We start from the raw sequence: 19,233 nt of genomic DNA on the forward strand, positions 1-19,233 counted from the left end.
TCCCAATCCAATATCAGCTACGAGCGTTCTGGAACATTGGATTACCATGTGGTGTCCGACTGATTCTTGCATGGTTCTTTATCAGGGGGCTGTTTGTGACTTCCTGTGCCAGCGCGAAACAGGAAGAGGAAGCTACTTAATTCAATGTGTGTGGGTGCTTTTATAACTAATTATTTTGGCGTTCGTTTCACACCAAGTCATTCCATTGTAGCTTTGGGAAAAAAAACTATAATTGCATTGAATTTGACTGGATCAACCATTGGACTGATTTCAAACCAAATCTCTTGATGATCTTGGTGTGAAAACTTGTCCTTCAACTGCAACCCAAGCTACATGAGAGAAATGGATGCATTTTCATTTTTCCTCCTTTTTTTTTTTTTTTTTTTTTTTTTGGCCTTGGAGATTTATTTAATTTTTTGCAACTGGCATGCTTGTGCATGCTCATATGAGGTGCACGCCTGCTGTTCGTATGATGAAGACCAATAGGGATATAAAATAGAGAGTTAAATGTAGAAAATAAACAAGTGCCACTCCTCTCTTTTCCCGCTGGCAATTATTCTGTATCTCTCCACCAGGGGGAGGCGTTCCTGTGCCTCCCTTGCCCATCCACTGGTATTACATTATGGCCGCCGGGGGCGCCCTCCTTCTGCTGGCCGTGGCCATCTTGGTCAGAGCCCTCTGTTGCTGCCGACAACACCTGGCCACCAAGAAGAGCCAGCTGTCAGTGGCCTATCACAGCTCCTCACAGTGCTTCCAGTATTCTAACTGGTCCTCCAGTATGGCCGCCCCAGGGGTGGAGCCAGTCCTGACAGTGAGGCTGGACAGCCGGGACCGACACCGTACCCTCTGCTGAAAAGAAGCACTTAGCTGCGTAGAGCAGGACGCCAACTTGTGATGTCCGTGGCAGTGTGTGTCGTGATGCCGCAAGATTGACAGAACATCCACTCGACCAACCCCTCCCTCATTTAGTTTACAGTTGCAAGAGTGATGATGACATTGTCCTAAACTGCCAAGTGAAAATTTGCAAAGAAACACTGTGTGCTCTCTCTCTCTGTGTCTCTAATGGATGTAGCTTTCGGTTGCTGTTTTATTTGTTCCATTAAGGAGTTTGCTGTTGACATTCTCACACTTTGCTGCTCCTGATGTGAGGACTGAAGTCTGAGTAAGTTATTTATCTGAACAGCTTGCTTCGGACCATTGAGTGCCGTCTGGCTCCTCATAACCCCAACGGTCCTCCTGGAATGACCCCAGCATGGACATGCACACAGACATGTGTGGGCTGGGACGAGAAGGGGGTTGAGCTGGTTCCGCTGCGAGAGCCGGCCAGAGCTGCCAAACCACAGACTAAAACAAGACCCCAGAGACACGAGGAGCTCTGCAGTGCTGAGAGAGAGAGAGAGAGAGAGGGGGTGAGGGGGGGGGGGGGGGGACTGTTAGGCTGAGAGGCATCCAACGTGCTAGCTGTGGAAATTAACTGGCAAGCCCCAGAAAATAAAGCTCTTGGTATCGCTGTCATAACAACATGAGATAGCTGTGATATGAGTTGTACCAATAGTTGAGGGGGTTGTAACGGAGGAGGAAAAAAAAAATCCTTCCATTGTGCTTTTCAACAGAGCATGTGCACATTTAAAAACAAAAGAATGCAAATCCATCATACTTTAAGTCCTGCATCACAAATGGAGATAACCAGCTCGTTTGATTGAACGTCTTGTCTTCTCCTGATAAAGGCATCAGTCAGTGATGGATGCAGCCGTCTTCAGTGTTTAGTGTTTCATCTTGATTCTCTGCCGTAATAAAGCACGTTGTTGCCACTCCCATTTGTGCTTCATATCACCTGCTCCCGTTGTTCTCCATGTCTTTGAGCTGACCAGATGAAACTCATGCTGAGCCAAGCCTTCTGTTTTCATTGGGAATATGTGCTCGTTGTTTTTAGGGTTGTAAATAGACACAGCTGTCTGCCATCACCATTTCTGTCTTGATTTATACTCCTACAAATCCCACAATGCCGCTGGACCAGCTGGAAGACATAAGTGCAGTGTTTTGCTGTATACAGTATGTGCACCCTTGAGAGAGATCCAAGGCATGAGGATCAGAGCAGAGCTCCAGCTATTGATGTTCCTTTCTCTAGTGCCATTAGATTAGGCTATTAACATAAAATAAGACACAGCTAATGCACTTATTACTAATGTTTAACATATCCGGGATCTAAAAGAAGGTTTTATTGTGAAATTTCTCGAAACTCTGACCGAGCTAGACAAATTGCCACCAATTTCACTCTCATCAGTCGGTACAGAGGTGGTGAGGTTTGACACGCTCAGTTTAACACTCTAGATTGAATGAAATTGAGATCTTCACTCTGTTGCTTAACAGGCGGGGCTTTCGTGATCTGTCACACCAGCAAAAATCCGTCACATACTAGTGCACAGCTCAGCAGAATGCACCACATTTGTTGCCACAATTTAGAAGCTGCACTTTTCTCTCCAGAGTGGGAAAGAAGTGTTTTTTGGCACACTCTCACTATGTGCTTTTAAATCATCTTGGGGGAGGAAGGATTGGACACCCTACTTGGGCCATCTCGACACCGTTACGCTCCAATCCTCTAATAGTTGTAATTAGTAAATGGACATATTACATTTATTAAGACTGTGGTAAGCACTTTTCCCTCCCATCTACCGCACCTCCGCCGCCCAATGTGCTGCCAACTTCAGTTGCCCCGGAAACAGTATTGATAATGCCATTGGCCATCAAAGACCTCCAGATCTAGACGTGTGCCTTGCCAAGCAGTTACTCCCACTCCTGCATGCTTGCCAAGAGCAGCAAGCGCAAACACACACTTACACATTGACACAAATGCACACACACAAAGAAAACTTATCTAAAGTTTAAGTACACTTGAGTCATTTGGCTCAACTAAAGTGCTGCAGCCATTGCTAGTTTTACCACACTCATAATCTTCCAACTCAGACACTGACATAATCAATTTTCAGTTCACACCACCTTTCAGAGAAAGACTGTCACAAGCACTACTTAAAATGTTGACATTTTTTGCCACTATTCTTTGTTCTCGTTTTTTTTCTTTTATCATCTTAAACACCACTCTTAAACTTGACAGTAACAGTGTCGATGATTTTAATGGTGATAATGATGGGTAATGTTAATTATTTGATGAACATGTTTGCATCTTTATTCACATGGAATGAACAGTCTTATAACATCAGTATGCTATGTGATGACTGTGTTTGACAGGAATGTATCATAATGATGTTTCTCTATTAATAAAGTCATATTTTTCTATTATCCCAAGACTTTTATGTGTGTGTGTATGGATGCTAAAATTACTACATGGTCAGAATTGAAGCCAACTATGAATTTACAATATCCAAAGGGTTATTTATCAGTAAATATTTTGTGGTCCTGCAAGCTCATGACCAGTGCCACCTGATATTACTGATTCTAAGCATTACAAAAGGTATTAAATTGGAGCCATGTGTAGAATTAGCTTGATGCTTAAAGATTGTGTTTCCTGTGCTTCTCTCTGACAGTTAAGAGACCCAATGAATTTGGAGATGGACGACTTTTCAGTGGTAGAGACCAACTAGGTGGAGGTAAGGCACAAAGAACTTACTACAACACCTTTTAAACATCAGAGCCAGAATTTTAAGTGGCTTTCACACCTGCCTCATTTAGTTCAGTTGAATCGCACTAGAGTTTGTTTTCCCTCTTGGTGCGGTTCATTTGGGCAGGTATGAATCCAGCAATCGCACTCGGATGCGCACCAAAAGCGGACCACGAACTCTGGATGAGAACGTGATCCAACTTCGAACCAACCCAACTATGTGTACTCCTGCAGTCAGGTGTGCTTTGCAATCCGCGATGCAGCAGCGCATGCAAATTGTAGCAGCTTGCAAGGTTTCTCTCAAAGAAATAGACTGCGGCCAAGCTTGTCGTCACTCGCATTTCCGTGGTCAAACCAGCCGCCGCTAAAGTTGGAGACAGACACCGGCACAGCAGAGCGAAGTCTCGTGGGTAGAGCAGACGTAGTAACGTGTCTGCTGTCTAAAAATTATTTAAATTAAATAAACTGGTTTGCAAAAAAAAATATGCACTAGTCCAGAACACAGGACATTCTTCTTGTATTTACTTCCTGCCCCCAGACACATCTGACCAATAAGCGGAGTGAACATTCTTGTCTGGTTTGTAGTGATGCATTTTGGTTTGCTTGGACTTTTCTCTGTGTGAAGCAAAACCGAGCCAGTGGGAAACCGCTCCAAGTTTACAAACTCATCAACCGATTCGGACCGGAGAACACAAACTACAGGTGTTAAAACGTCTAGGTCACTTCTAGCGGTCGTGAAATTAACTTCTCTCGTCTACTTTTTCTTCCTCCTTCCCCTCCCGTCACAGTTTTGCAGTTCCCTGAGTGGAACACAGCATCGCCGTCCTCTGAGCCTCCGGTGACCCGCATCTCAGAGAAGGACAACTCGTGGCTGTACACCCTGGACCCCATCCTGGTCACCATCATCGTCATGAGCTCTCTGGGTGTCCTGCTCGGGGCGGTGTGCGCCGGCCTCCTCCTGTACTGTACCTGCTCCTACAGCGGCCTGTCGTCCCGCTCCTCCACCACCCTGGAGAACTACAACTTCGAACTGTACGACGGCCTCAAGCACAAGGTCAAGCTGAACCAACAGCGCTGCTGCACCGAGGCGTGAGGAGGGTCCGAGGGAGGAAAACACAAAAGGAGACTGAACGAGAGATACGGCCATTTTGTGAAAAACCTCTCACTATTTTTCATTTCCTCCAGTTCACTTTCAGTTTGCTTCCTCAGTTGTGCAGATCCCTGGACACATGGACAACGAGAAAGACACTTTTTTTTTTTTTTTTTTTTTTTTTTTTTTTAGCTCAAATGAGAACTCGTTACCTTCTCGGAAAAACGTGGCACAGTCCAGTGTTAGTCGTTTTTGTGGTCAAAGAACCAATGAGAGAAAGACTGTTACCCAGATGGATCGTTTCATTGCAGTGATGTTAGACCTCAAAAAATATCTACACATATCAATTACAGATTCCTGCTCCACCAAAAGAGAAGTGTTTATAAATGCATCATAGATTTGTAAGAGGTGTAGTTTTGAAGCTGGATACTGTAAGCTACACATACTGAGTCATAACACATTGTGTTGGAAAGGTGGTAGGTTAGGAATGTGCTTAGAAAGCGTCTTTTTTGATCACATGTGAACACAGTGGCCTAGAACTTAGCTCCTTAGTGTGGCCCGTTGGCTTTTTTTGTTCCGTCGTAGACTCTGCTACCTATCAGCCTCAGTTATCCTCTTAGTTCCTGACAGTCTGTGGTTATTTTTGGTCACAGACGTCCATCGAGTTTGTCTTTCTCGGTCACTCTCTTTCTGTTTAATGTTTTCGTTCTGGCCTATCCCCAGTCTGTGATGGCAGATAAGTTGGAAAAAAAAAGAGGCAAAGAACGTGTATGTGTGTGTAAAGGTGGTGGTGGGGGGGGGGGGGGGGGGGGGCATTTTAACACATTCTTTTAATGACAGAGAGAGTTATTGTTAGATTTAGTTGTCGGAGACTGTTGTTACTGGTTCCTGTCAATGAGAAGGTCATGTTTACATTGTGGTTAATGGTGAAAGGTCCAGGAGCTTTGGTCGGTGCAACCTATGGATTGCTGGTAAGGGCAGAGATTGAAAACCAATGAAGAAAGACAAACAAAGAGAGAGTGAGAGAGACTATATGACTGACAGAGCACTCAAATCCCCTGCCTCTCTCTCTCTCTCACAGGGGCGATGTTCTCCCTGTGCTTTTCGCGAGGACAGAAAGCAAACGGGATCAAAAACAAATGGCAGAAACAGCTCGTCTCAATTGACTGTGCCCGGACACACAACAAAGCCTTAAAGCAAACTGTTTGCAGAAATGTTGAAAAAGGAACGTTGAGGCAACACAAGAGAGGAGGTATCCATCTCTCTCGTTTTACATGTGGACCTCAAAAGCCATGATTTAAAGGACCTATTCCCCCCCCACCTCACACATACACACAGATCACACCCCCGCCTCAAACTACTGGTTGATTGCGGTTGTTTTCTGTTACTATTTTTTTTTTTTTTTAATGTCTGCTCTCGCACAGCAAGACGGGCATTCTTCGGGACTATTTTGAACCAATCAGAAGGGGTCTTGTGTTGCACTCTCTGAATGGACTCATAAGCCATGAGAAGGAGAGGGTGAGAGAAGAAGTCTCCCTCCCACGCACATACAGTACACACATTACTTCACTTGTATATACAGATGTATATACAGAACATGAATACACACCCTCTCTCACATGAAACTTTGGACTCACACACACACACACCGAGAGGCGCTCAGACCTAAAAATGAAGGGAACAGTGGTTGCTGCTGAGAAGCCAGAGTTATATATTTAAGACCATGTCATACACAAATGCCATGGATTCATTACACACACATGCACTCAACATATCATCCCGTCTACCATCACCATGTACACTCACACACACGCTGTCCCTCTCCTCTGAGGCCCACTTCTCTGGACCCCACTGACTCTCTTCAAAGTGCCTTGGAGCCTCGGGGATCCAGCTTGCCTTTGGAGCCGGTATCAGACACAGTAACTTGACTCTGACAGTGACAGTCACAGCGCCCCCCTTCTACCCGCGAGGACCAAACAAACGTTAAAAAAGGACAGAATCCCCCCTTTCGCACTGCTCGGACTGCTGTTGTTGTTGTTTTAGAGGGATCTTTGTACAGAAATGCTCTTTTTATGATTGTTATTATAATTATTGTTATGATTATTTAATAAAGGATTTATACCATACTGAGGAAAAAGCTGGCTAAGGTTTTCTTGCTGTGATACATTGTGTGAAAGAACAAAGGTTTGATTGATGCAACATTTTCGTAGCATTGTTGACTGTAGACACAACTAAGTTTCACCCACAAATTCCATTTGAGTTTTTGAGCCAACTCTCACTTTTAATTGCAAGAAGAATACACACGGGGAATCTCTCACACACACATACACACACACACACACTCATGTTCTTGCGCTCTTTCTTTGTCACATACACATACATACATAATGCCATAATGTTGTCAGCCCGGTATACTTGGCCTCTAATCTCCACATGATGTCCCATTAGTATGGACCTCTGGTGGCCCTCATTTAGGAGCTCCAACATCAAAAAGCTTTGAAAGGCCCGGCGTCTCAGCCACACACACACACACACACTCACTCATACAGTACACATGCAATTACTCTGCTTCTCTTTTATACAGCTTGCTGAGTCTCCCACACACGGTTCCATTTATCCACATAAGCTTTCCTCACCTAAATGCAAACCCTATTAGCAAATACAGCCCAGAGTTTCAGATCCAGATTGTGATATCTTTGACTCCTTCCACCAGGTCTTGTGGACTGCCAAAGCGGTCCAAATTTTTTACCGGGGGTCTTATGGTAGCTGTTACAATCATGACTTTGTAGATAAAAAATAGTGCTGAAGTTATTGTTGCATTTCTTAGCTTGTATGCGCTCCTGAAATGTGTTTTTCCTTACTGAACTAGACTGTCATTGTAACTTTTTAATTATAGCAATGTTTAACACAACTTTATGAGGATATGAAATGGAGCCTGTAGCTCAGGTACCACATTATGAGCCATACAAAGCAGAATAACATGCGTTTGTCACTGCACAGCGGCGATGGCAGTGGCTGTTATCATGCTCCGGTCCGTGACATAGCGGGCCAATTACCATCTCTGAAAAAAACGCAGACAATCCCCAGTCCACCAGAGGAGTGCGATGCCATCTGCTCACAGGTTTGATTGATCCCGGCAGAACAGTCACGACCACATCACACGAATGAATGCCGACAGGAAATTACCAAAGGAGCCAGATTGTCATTGTTCCATACCACCTCTTGTTTTCCCAACCAAATTATTCCAATTTTTTTTTCTTCCTGTGAGTGTGTGTGTTACACAAATGTTGTTTTTCTAGGTTTTTATCAGTCTGTAACGACACACTGCAGGGGCCCTTTCCTTTAGCCGTCAGATCAGAGAGTTCTTTTGCCTGTGAAGCCGAGGCGGCCTTCAAAGAAAAAGCTCTGGCACCCTGTAAGTCGATAGGCCAGATTGAGGAGGGAGCCCATTTGAGGGTCGCGCCACAGGAAGTGACTGCAACACACAGCTAATTAATGTGGGGATTATGTAATCAAGATGGAAGGGAGGGCAAACTGGCAGTTAGTCATTCACAGTTAGGGAGGAAACTTTATTTAGTTGTCTAACTCAATCACTCCATATTATATTAGTGCATATAGGCTTCTTGCGGTGGCTGAGCAAAGGGAAACTTTGGTGTGTCAAAGGACATTGGTTTTGTTAACCCTTAGAACTAGCTTGCGATCATGCAGAATATTGATAAAAAAGAATTTTACCTTCAGAAATCAGAAATTCTCCATATCCTCCTCTCTGCATCTTCAGTGAAGGTCTTGAGAAGAAAGCCAGACCAAACCTTACATGTCTTTCAACAGAATCCAAAACGCTGTCACAAACTGCAGCAGCGTTGCATATACACATGCAGAGACTTACATGTTTCACACACACACACACACACACACACACAAGCGTGCACCCATATCCCAATGGTCTTCCTGGGAAGGGGGCCCAGATAATCTTGTCTGGCCTGCCAGCGGTTCAAAGCACCTATATGGGTCAGAGTGGGGAGGGTGTGTTTGTGTGGAGGATGGAAAGGGGCTCTGTGGCAACTTGCCCACCAATGACGACAGACCCAATGACAACAAATGCCAAAGTCTTATATAAACAACAGGCGGACCATCACTTCCTCTGTGACATTATCATCTCCCCAACACCAGAGGATACTGCCTCCGAAAACAAATACATGGAGGAAATGATTGGGATGAGAAAAGGTCCGTTCAGACCTCCAAACTAGGCCAGCTTTCTTGTCATTGTGAAGCAGCACAGAGGAAATTAACTTGATAAAAAGATACAGAGGATGATTTGAGCCAATTTTGGATCCTGTTGTCCAGGGACCACAACACTGATGGTCTGTTTTTGCTCTGATGCTACTCCCTCTAGACTGAAGCTAATGCCTCATGCTGGGATCGCTCAGCAGCGATGTTTGGGTTCAGAGCTCCGGATTTGATTTCCAAGAAGCATCTGATATTTTCTCCCATCGACAGATTTGATGCCATCATATGGTATCTGGAGTATTTCCTCGTGACTGAACTTTTGTTGTGGACACGCAACGTGACTCATGGTCCTATGTGGTGGGCCACCTGTTCGCTCCACTTGAGGCTGGTGTGTTTACAGTTACGGGTGCCCTGTATAGCACAAGAAACGTGTTATCAGGCAATGCGGGGTGCCTCTCGCAGTGGGTCCTAACCATCTGTCTGGAGTGTTTGTGGTTGAGTTTGAGTGAAGGTGTTACAGCACTTGACGTCAGAGACCAGTACAATTTCAAAATTCTTGTTGCAGTTTTTTTTTTTATTCTCTTCTCTTTTCTTACCTACATAACCCACAATGCACCTCCGACAGTTCTGTAACAGATTCAGGTGTGTTTTGCAGCTAATGAAATATTGTGCCTTTATAGCAAATATTGTGCCTCTATAGCCTCAAGCCACATGTGCAGTTACTCCCCATCACCTGTAGACTTTTATGTGTAAAATTGGTGGAGTTCCCCTATAATGTGGGAGTCACACCACAAACCTTCCTAATAACCTGTTCCCATTTAGTTTGGGTCCTCTCTTAAACATCAAGTCCACCCATCAGCAATTAAGTCTTGCAATTAAGATTGTATTTAGTTAGAAAGAGTGGCCATTTCTTTCTAAACATAAAGGAATAAGTGATGAAAAATTTTAGCGCAACCTAATTCTAAAAACAGATCAGAAGACTTCTTCATCAATATGAACTGTTGAACCTTAGAGGGGGGAAAAAAAAGCTAAAAATATATCTGCCAATCACAGGATAAGTAAAGGAAAGCTGTTAGTGGAGCAATCATACTTGACAGGTTGTCAAGATTCCTGAACAAAACATCTTAAAGATTCTGTGATCATCTGTTTGACGCTTGCACCGTAGACAATTCTTTACTCCGAATCTGTCAAATGATTTCAGCAGAGCTGAGTCGCCAGGCCTGTTATTATTTGAACAAGCGTGGCGATAATAGAACGAAAAACAAAGTTGTATTTCATGAAAAGTGGTAATGAATTAACAATGACAAAAAAAAAAAACATCAAAAATGCAGCTGGGGCATATTTCAGAAAGCAAATAAACAGCTGTGCTCATCATGATTCACTTTCGCTGTCATTAAAGGGGAAAGAGAGAAAGAAAATAAGAAATAGAAAACCATCTGAATGCCTGAGCCTGTTGTGTGAGGCTGCTACCCCGGTTTAGTTTGTGGAGTAATTGAAATGGCCTTCTCATAACTTTTTGTTCAAATTAGGGCTCTTTCATTATGTATTCTATCGAGGCGATAATCAAATTCAATTGCACTTTGAGACCCATCTGTTCCAAAATAATTGACGATTCTACCCTTCAAAAAAACCTCCCGAGTCTCCTCGGCTCTGCACACAAATCTCCTCATCTGAATCAAATTAGCTCCACAAGTAACGTGTGTTTACGAAGCGGCTTTGTAAGAACACCCGCCACATTTCCCCTTTGATGAAGTTGCACACTCTAGTGTGATGGCAGCAGAAATGCCGCAGCAGATAAAAAGGTGAAATGTAAAAGCATGGAATGTGTTTTTAACCTTAAAAGGCACTTCAATTTGGCGCTATAACAAATGCTCTTAGGTTACGTTGTAATCATAGATTTAGATATATAGCAGATGCATTTCTCATTTATTTACACACAACACTGATTTCCGTTATTGCATGAAATTGTAGCTGTCAGTCTTGTTTTGTTGTTTTCCTTTTTACTCTGTTTTTACAATTTGATCATGAGCTGTGTGGAAAAGGGTTGTGGCAGCGGGAGATGTGCCAGTGAGGCCTGTGTGGATGTGAAGCCTCAAGAGAAGAGATCTCTGTGTTTGGTTAATGTGGGATGGAGCTCTGTGCTCTGTGTATACCCCCAATCCTCTGAGTGGGTTGCTGTTGATGGTATGGGTTATATCTCATGTCTTGTAGGAGGCAGGAGGCAGGAAGTGTGTGTGTGTGTGTGTGTGTGTGTGTGTGTGTGTGTGTGTGTGTGTGTGTGTGTGTGCGTGCAACAGTAATGCGGTGACATCCTTCTCTCCATGATATTTCTGTACCATGGCGCTCTGAGTAACTGCACCCAGGAGAAAGCGGATTTACAGCCTCATTCAACTGTGCTGAGCTCCAGTTAAACATCATTCAAACTGCCAACTTAGCAATCCCTTTCTCTTTCTCTACAGTATCTCACCACACACACAAAACACACACACACACACACACACACACACACACAAAAACACCTTTCTTCATAACAACCCACACACACACTATTGCTAAATGATGTCATGGCAGTAGATTCATGGGACATTTTGCAGTTAAGTGTTCTCGAGATTTATCTCTGCGTACTCCTCTTATTTTTCTGTGTGCTGTTGTTTTTCACCTGAATAGTTATATCGTAGAGGTCATACAGTTGCATGGGCTTGAAAGCCGCCAAGCTTTAGCACTCACACTCGGAGATATTCATAAAACGTACAGTGATTTAGAGAGGAAAGAGAGAGAGTAAAAAGGGAGAAAATACACTGTGCACAAATGAAACAATCATTCTGCATATAACCAAACAGAGCAGGGAGGAAAGGGGCCTGCTCAATTTGCTTATCAGTCCCTTTCAAAGCTACAGTTTGGACCCTTGGAGACATAACAGCATCAGGCCACTGGGGCACACAAGCGGGGAGTCAAGTAAACACATCGTAGTAGAATAAGCAAGCTACACAAAAGGCCTTCCTCCCATGACCAAGGCCACACACAAAGACGCAGCGCTGCAGTTTCCATATATACACTGGGAAGAACAACAAACAAGTAACCGAATCCACTGACAAATACTGCTGCAAATATCAAATCAATATCCCGTCTCCATTTTTGAAACTGTTTGGACTTGGCGTCATCGTGGGATTATTTGTAACAGTAATAACCCTCAGAGGATGGAACCAAGGGAGTACACACCACCTGCCCTCTCCTGAGAACACACACAGGGAGGGAAAACAACATGAGTGGGTTGTGTGAAATTACAACTGTATGGATGGATGTGTTTTTTGCTTGCATGTATGGACCTGCTTGTGTGCATGCATAGGTTAAGTTCCCATGTGTCTTCCCACCCATACTGCTTTTTGGTTAGAGGCCTGTCTTCTTCACCTTAAGTTGTTATGGGAACAAGAGCAGCTGCAGGAACAGCATTAGCATGGGATGTTGTATGTTAGCCCCACAAAGCATGGCATGCAAAAAAGAGCAAGTTCAGCAGGTCAAATTATAGTATCTCTCTCTCTCTCTCTCTCTCTCTCTCTCTCTCTCTCTCTCTCTCTCTCTCTCTCTCTCTCTCTCTCTCTCTCTCTCTCTTGGCACCTTGCCAGTAATGGAAAAGGCTTCTGTACTTCAACACCTCTGTAGTGAATAGATTGCCTCCCAGATTTATATAGGAGTGAAAATAAAAAAGGTTTTTGCAAATTATGCGCATATAAATGCACTTCTGCACTGCTTTTCACCTGTATTTTCCAGCCATTTGTGTCCAAAATATGATTTATTTATTTTTTATATATTTTTTCCTGCAAACAGAGAGAATGTGAGCTTTCCTGCTGCACAGTCCCCTGCTGAGTGTTCACTGGTGACACTGTCAAAAATATTCCCATAACTCATAAAAATGAAATTATATATTCCGTTTGTGTCGGCACAGTATATACATAAGTGTGCATGTTTCTCATTGCATTACTGTGTCTCCTTCCTTCCCACCAATCAGCCTGAGGTCTGGTATTGAAAAGGTAGCCTTTGACACAGAACACACACCACCACTGGCATTGCAATGTGTCTGAGAGCATCAGTTCTTCATCAGCAAGAAGATGCTTGCAGTATTCCCATGACCCCCAACAAAATAAATAACCCGCCCCTGCTTGACACCAGTGGGAGTCCTTGTCTCCAGATGCTCTGCCTGCCTTGCATCTACCCGGAAGGTACCCCCCCCCCCCCTTCCATAACCACACTACAGCCTCGAGGAGAACAACGGTATACCTGTATGCAATCAGCCCATGCACATACTGCAGACACACACACACGTAGCCATGATGGATGGCCTCCCCTTCTCAGTAATGCACAAAAGCATTATCCGTCACCCTCCAGCCCAGAGAAAAAGAGATGCTCTTTTAAAATTGACACTCTGCTCCGTGGCCGCGTCCCAGACAAGCCTGTGTGCAAGTCAGCCCGGCTGCGTAGCCAATCATGCAGGAAGGTGCCTCCTCCTAATCTTTCTTGGGTCGGCGATCATAGAAGCACTTCCACTTCATTTAATACTTCTCACTCCATACTCCATTATTCAAAGTTGTTAAGGATAAATCCTTAACAACTTGTGTTTAATGGCAAGGGTATGTGCATGTTGGGAATACTGTAAATTTGTTGATGTCAATGTGCATACCCTACCAGTGTCAGCTAATGAATGATAAATAAATCACTTTTTGTTTTTGTGCTGCTACTTTTTTGTACATTTTACCATTACATTACATGAGTGATTATAATAATAATAATAATAATAATAATAATAATAATAATATGTGGCTAAATTGTAATTTAGTCAGTTTTTATTCACTAACATATTATATATTAAATAAAACAAAAATCTAAATAAAGCAAGCATTGGCTCTCACTGAGCCGACTGAGGGGCATCAAATCAGGCACTTAATCATCCAGACAAGGAAACCTGATGTTTGTTAAATCTGGGTATTTCTTTTCATGAGTGTCTCCCATGTAAGGCATAGCCTCCATAGGGTCGTCATCCAGACAAGGAAACACAATGTTTTTTAAATCTGGGTACTTCTTCTCATTGGTGCTCCACATGTCCAACACAGCAGGTGGAGGACTTGGAAGAAGTGGAACAGGTTGGGATTCTTTGGATCAGTGTCCTCATCCAAAGAACGAAACCCAATGTTTTTCAAAATCTTCTCATGAGCGTCTCCCATTCCCATCACATCGTCAACAGGTGGAGGAACCTCCTCAGCAACAAAGGACTCACGGTAGAAGTACTTCATTGATGGAGGTGGTATAGTGGCTGCCTCTTGAAAGCTGAACAGATAACAAAAGGACTAATTATTACACAGACTAGATAATGTATGTAATGTATTGTCTTTCCATATCTCATATAATTTGAAGTCTAAAGCAAGACTTACCTGTCAGTTTTACTATAAGGCTCTCTGCTATGGGGCATTTTATTGACACGCGATCCATAGGCTCTTTGTGGTGGAGGACCTGGAGGCAGTGGAATCTGAGCCAGCAGTTTGAAGGGCATCACATAAAGACCTATATCATCCAGAGAAGGAAACCATTTGTCAGAAAAATCTGGGTACTTCTTCTCATGAGCGTCTCCCATGTGAAGCATATCCTCAGGAGGTGGAGGGCTTGCAGGCAGTGGAACTTCATGAGGAAACAGGTTGGGATGCTTTGGATCAGTATCGCCATCCAGAGAACGAATCCCAATGTTTTTCACAATCTTCTCATGAGCGTCTCCCATTCCCAACACATCGTCAACAGGTGGAGGAACCTCCTCAGCAACAAAGGACTCACGGTAGAAGTACTTCATTGATGGAGGTGGTATAGTGGCTGCCTCTTGAAAGCTGCACACTCTGCAACAAAAGTGTCGACAGTTGATTTTGGTATTATACAATGCAAACATGGGTTTTGTAAAATGATGATGAGTGTTTTGAGTAAAGTTCACGAGAGTACAAGTATAGTGTCTTTCAGTTGTGGTGCATTGAGAAGACTGGCAAAATTGGAATCACTTCTGTGACGTACATTTTGTGATGGAACTTCCATCTCGTTCCAGAGTGCAATGTACTCCAGAACACAGTGAGGTTTGGTTCTGCAACATATTTAATGTTCTTTAATAGCCATACAAAACACATTGCTCAGCAAAACATTTTAAGCTTCATCTTCAGGGCTGTTGTACGATTGTATTCAGGTTGCTTCACTGACATTTTAATGTACATATAAAATAGTTTTAAAATTAGAAAAGAATATATAAATAGTACCTCATTTACCTCTTTTTGGTGTAGCTGACTCCATGGTCTTCAGACCCAACAAACATTTTGATTTACCTATCCCACACTCACTGAGAGTGAGGATGCAGTTTAGTGGTTACAATCAACGGACTCATAATGTCCAGAAGCAGCCATGGTTGTGTTCAAGTCACTGCAGCTCACTCTAGGTGTTGAGGATTTGGCAGAAGTCGCATTAAAGTACCTGAAGGTCAAACCCAACACCCTCACGACATTTGCAGCAGGCCATTAGAGGACATGAGGAGCTAGATTCACTCATCAAAGACTCTATCACTGGTGGTGGTGTCATCCCCCACATCCACAAATCTGTGACTGTAAGAAGTTGGCGACAGGAGACTGTTTAGCCTCAAATGGCTCAAGTTCTTAGCTTAGTGCTTATTCTTTTAGTGGCGTCAATAATAGTGTGTATTTTGTGGCTTTTGATGAGATAATCCTGCATTTTTCTGACTTATTTTGAACGTTCTTGAACATGTGTGGCATTCTTGTTCTAAGAGTGTTTTATGAATTGAATAAAATATTCTTCTTAGGAAGAAATATTTGTTCTGCATCAAAACCATGAGTTTTCAGAAATGATTTTCCTTAGGTCAAACACATATTGCCCCCATTCCTCTTTACACTTCCTTTAGTCCACCTTTATTCCATGCAGGAGTGGGGGGCAGGAGAAAGGTGTTGCTTGTTTTCCAGTCCATAAATCACTGACTTTATTCAGCACTGATATACTATGGTCTGTGGTGCAGCATAGCAATCACCCTAAAGTGCTTTCTTTCAAGTTCATATTTCCTTCTACAGTAACGTCTGAGCGCACAATATACACAATAACCCACTTTTTTTTCCATGAATGTTATGATTATCTGTATATCACTTGCCTCAGGGAGCCACAGGTTTTGCTATGATGTGAGACTGACTCTAGTGGTCAAAGCAATATACTTGCACGTGTGTGTGTGTGTGTGTGTGTGTGTGTGTGTGTGTGTGTGTGTGTGTGTGTGTGTGTGTGTGTGTGTGTGTGTGTGTGGGGCGGGGCGTACAGGAAAAAGGTGTTACTTTTCCAGTCCATTGTGCCTGAAGTGTGTAGAGATAGGTTAGTTTGGGGCTTGAATCTTCTCTAACAATACCTTTCTGCCTCAGCCTATCTGCTTATGTATCTGTGACAGATTCACCCACACACTGGTTTCTCTAGCCTGCATTATCTTGCACACACACACACACACACACACACACACACACACACACACACACTCTCCCTCTCCTTTCTTTACCACTTCTTACTCACATTCTGGCTTCCAAGCCCACCCTCCCTCTCCCCTCAGCCTCGCTGCCTGTCCATGTAGAGGACTACTGTGGCGAGGGTGCAGTTCACCAGCAGTGGAGGTAGCCCCCTTTTGTGTTTATCAAGAGCAGTTTGACAGGAGATCTTATCCCCTGTGCGCTGCTCGCGTCACAGCAGGAGAAGGTGGCTGAACTACTTTCCGTGGGCTGCCACTAGGAGAGATACAGTGTCAAGTTCAATAGGCCAAGTGGACAGTCTTTCCGAGTTGAAAGCTCTTTCAAACATTTCTTAAGCTGGAGGTCGTCAACCCCATGTGCTGAGAAGTTAGTTACCCGTTTAAAAGCTTTGGCTTTCATAAAGTATCAAAAAATAAGAGTATCCCATTCTTTCTTATCCGCTCACAGAAACTCTGTCAAAAGAGGGTGCCTTAACTCAGCACGAAAACTGTAGGTGGTCCTTTCACTCAAGTAGGCCTACCACAATGATGAAACAGGTTGAAACTTCCTGAATGGAGAATTCCCCTGCAGCAGGTGGGTCAAAGAAAGAATCAAGACCAAATGTCTAAAGTTTAGTTTCCTGGAAGAAAATGTGCTTGGTTTAGAATCTAAACCCATCACATTTTCTGCCAGGAACTTCTGCGTGTGACTGTAACTGTGGGTTGGCTCTGGCAGATGTATGTCTGGCAGAAACTGACATTCAGTTAGTGAGGGTGTAGCCGTTCTACCATACAATAGATTGTGGCTGGTTTGTGAGTATTAAAGGTAGCAAAGGTCATCTGCTAGTGAGCTAGTGGTAAGAACTGTATTCACAAAGCCCAATCCTTCAGTGAATACTACATTCAGCAGAACCGAAAGCTTTATTGATCGCCCTTAGTACTAATGAGATTGGACGTAGCATTCCTAACACCACCAGTATTCTTTTCTCACTAAATCAAGGGATTAGATTGGCATACACATCCGTCTTATCACAGCCTGTTACCAACCATGTGTGTCAGGCAGCTTCAAGCGGACAAAGAAGCATAAATGAGAATGAGAGAAAAGGTGGGATTGAATACAAGACACACCTAAAGGACTTATAGGGCTCCAGCTGAGTCTGTATGCTGAGGTAGGGACGCCCACAAAAGGGGAGAGAGATGAGGGTTGTGATGGGCAGGCCATCACATCCACAGGGAGACAAAAGAGCGGGGTGACAAGCAGCCGATGGACAGAAGGTCCATTTCCACTCACACAAAAGAGCCGGGGAGATGAAGCAGATTAGCAGCTCTTTATGCCCATTGTGGAGGGTCTAAATGATAAGATTTACCCCTTTTCCATCCCAGAACGGTGTCCTGTGTGTGTGTGTGTGTGTGTGTGCATGTGTGAGTATAAACTCACACAAGACACCACGAGATCCTTTCTCTTTCACTCCATCACAATATGCTTCCCTTCTTTTTCTTTCACATGCAGGTACTTACACACACACTCACACACACACATACACATACACTCCGAAAAGTCTTTAATTCATCCTCATAGGAGGGACAGACGCGACAGATGGCTTTTGAGTCACTTCCCTTCTTTGTACTAAACCGTAAATTTACAGTTTGATGGGAAAGCTCTTAACTTAAGACTAGGTTCTTTATATGTTCCTTTAACTCATACATTCCTTTTCTTAGTGGAAGAAGCACACTTAAGCTATGTTGCTACACTCATTTATAACTCATTCACTGGTCTTAATATAATGTAAAAATGGCACACAGCAATTAATATCATGCCATTATATTACATTATTATGTTTTGTCTCCAGGAGTAGTTTTTTTTCTCACCACCTGTGTCCATAGTCATGGAGGTTTTATAAACTATTGTTCGGTGAACAATAGATAATATGAACAATGTTCATCCATGACTCCTTTGAAGACAGTAGTTTCCTCTGATTATACCTTAGTATTTAGTGCCATCTACTGATCATCTTATAACATTGCAAGCTCTCATTTTTCTAAATTTGATCAAATATTTCATACAATCTATTGTGTAAGATACATATTATCCTTAAATTGTATGAAATTACAGTTGTGTATACCACTGCTGATGCTTGGTTTATGATGTAAACGTAATTTTAAAAGTGACGCACTGTTGAAAGTGACAGAAATAACATTACCACTTTAAAGTTATACTAGACCATATGGGTTTAGTTTTGTTCTTTTTCAAAAAACTGTTAATGAACTGCATTTCATATCCAGTGGTGGAAGTAAAGTGCATTTGCTCAAGTGCTGACTTAGATACAACTTTGATCTACTCGTAATTAACCTCAGTGTTTGCATTTTATGAAATACTGTACTTTTTACTCCACAACACAAGTTACTTTCAGTTATCTTAACACTTAATTCAACCATTTTCATTTCTTATTTCTTTTTAGGTCTATTTAATTAGGCTTTTTTCAATTCTTTATTGTAGAAAGGTTTATATACAAAGGTACACACAAATACATAGAACAGACATTACAAGACAGGAACAAAAGAAAAGACAATACCATAAAAAAATACTTTTAAATTTCATAATGCCAGAGCATGTGTCATATCATTTCATATTATTCATTTAATATCTTAAAGGTCTTAATGGCTTTTTTTGTTTTCAATATTAAATAAAAGGGTGCTATATTGCTCAAATTCATTAATAAAGTGCAGGAAAGTTGGCTTGGTTCTTGACCATTTTTGCTTATGGATATGGAATTCTCCAAAAATAATAAT

General features: G+C 42.8%; 1 protein-coding gene across 2 annotated transcripts in view; it reads left to right on the forward strand.

The window, feature by feature from the left end:
* Positions 1–4,894, forward strand: part of nrp2a (neuropilin 2a) — a 57,722-nt gene extending 52,828 nt beyond the window's left edge. Inside the window, exons 17-18 of one of the 2 annotated variants that reach the window (XM_028571829.1) lie at positions 3,543–3,605; positions 4,405–4,894. In XM_028571829.1, the coding sequence (XP_028427630.1) occupies positions 3,543–3,605; positions 4,405–4,709 (368 nt within the window). In that variant the 3' untranslated portion in view covers positions 4,710–4,894. Of the gene's footprint in view, positions 1–575; positions 2,828–3,542; positions 3,606–4,404 lie in introns of those variants that run through there. The other variant, XM_028571830.1, reaches the window with a different exon arrangement.
* Positions 4,895–19,233: the final 14,339 nt, after the last annotated feature.

This window comes from Perca flavescens, chromosome 24 (genome assembly GCF_004354835.1).
Source record: "Perca flavescens isolate YP-PL-M2 chromosome 24, PFLA_1.0, whole genome shotgun sequence".
Classification (NCBI taxonomy): Eukaryota; Metazoa; Chordata; class Actinopteri; order Perciformes; family Percidae; genus Perca; species Perca flavescens.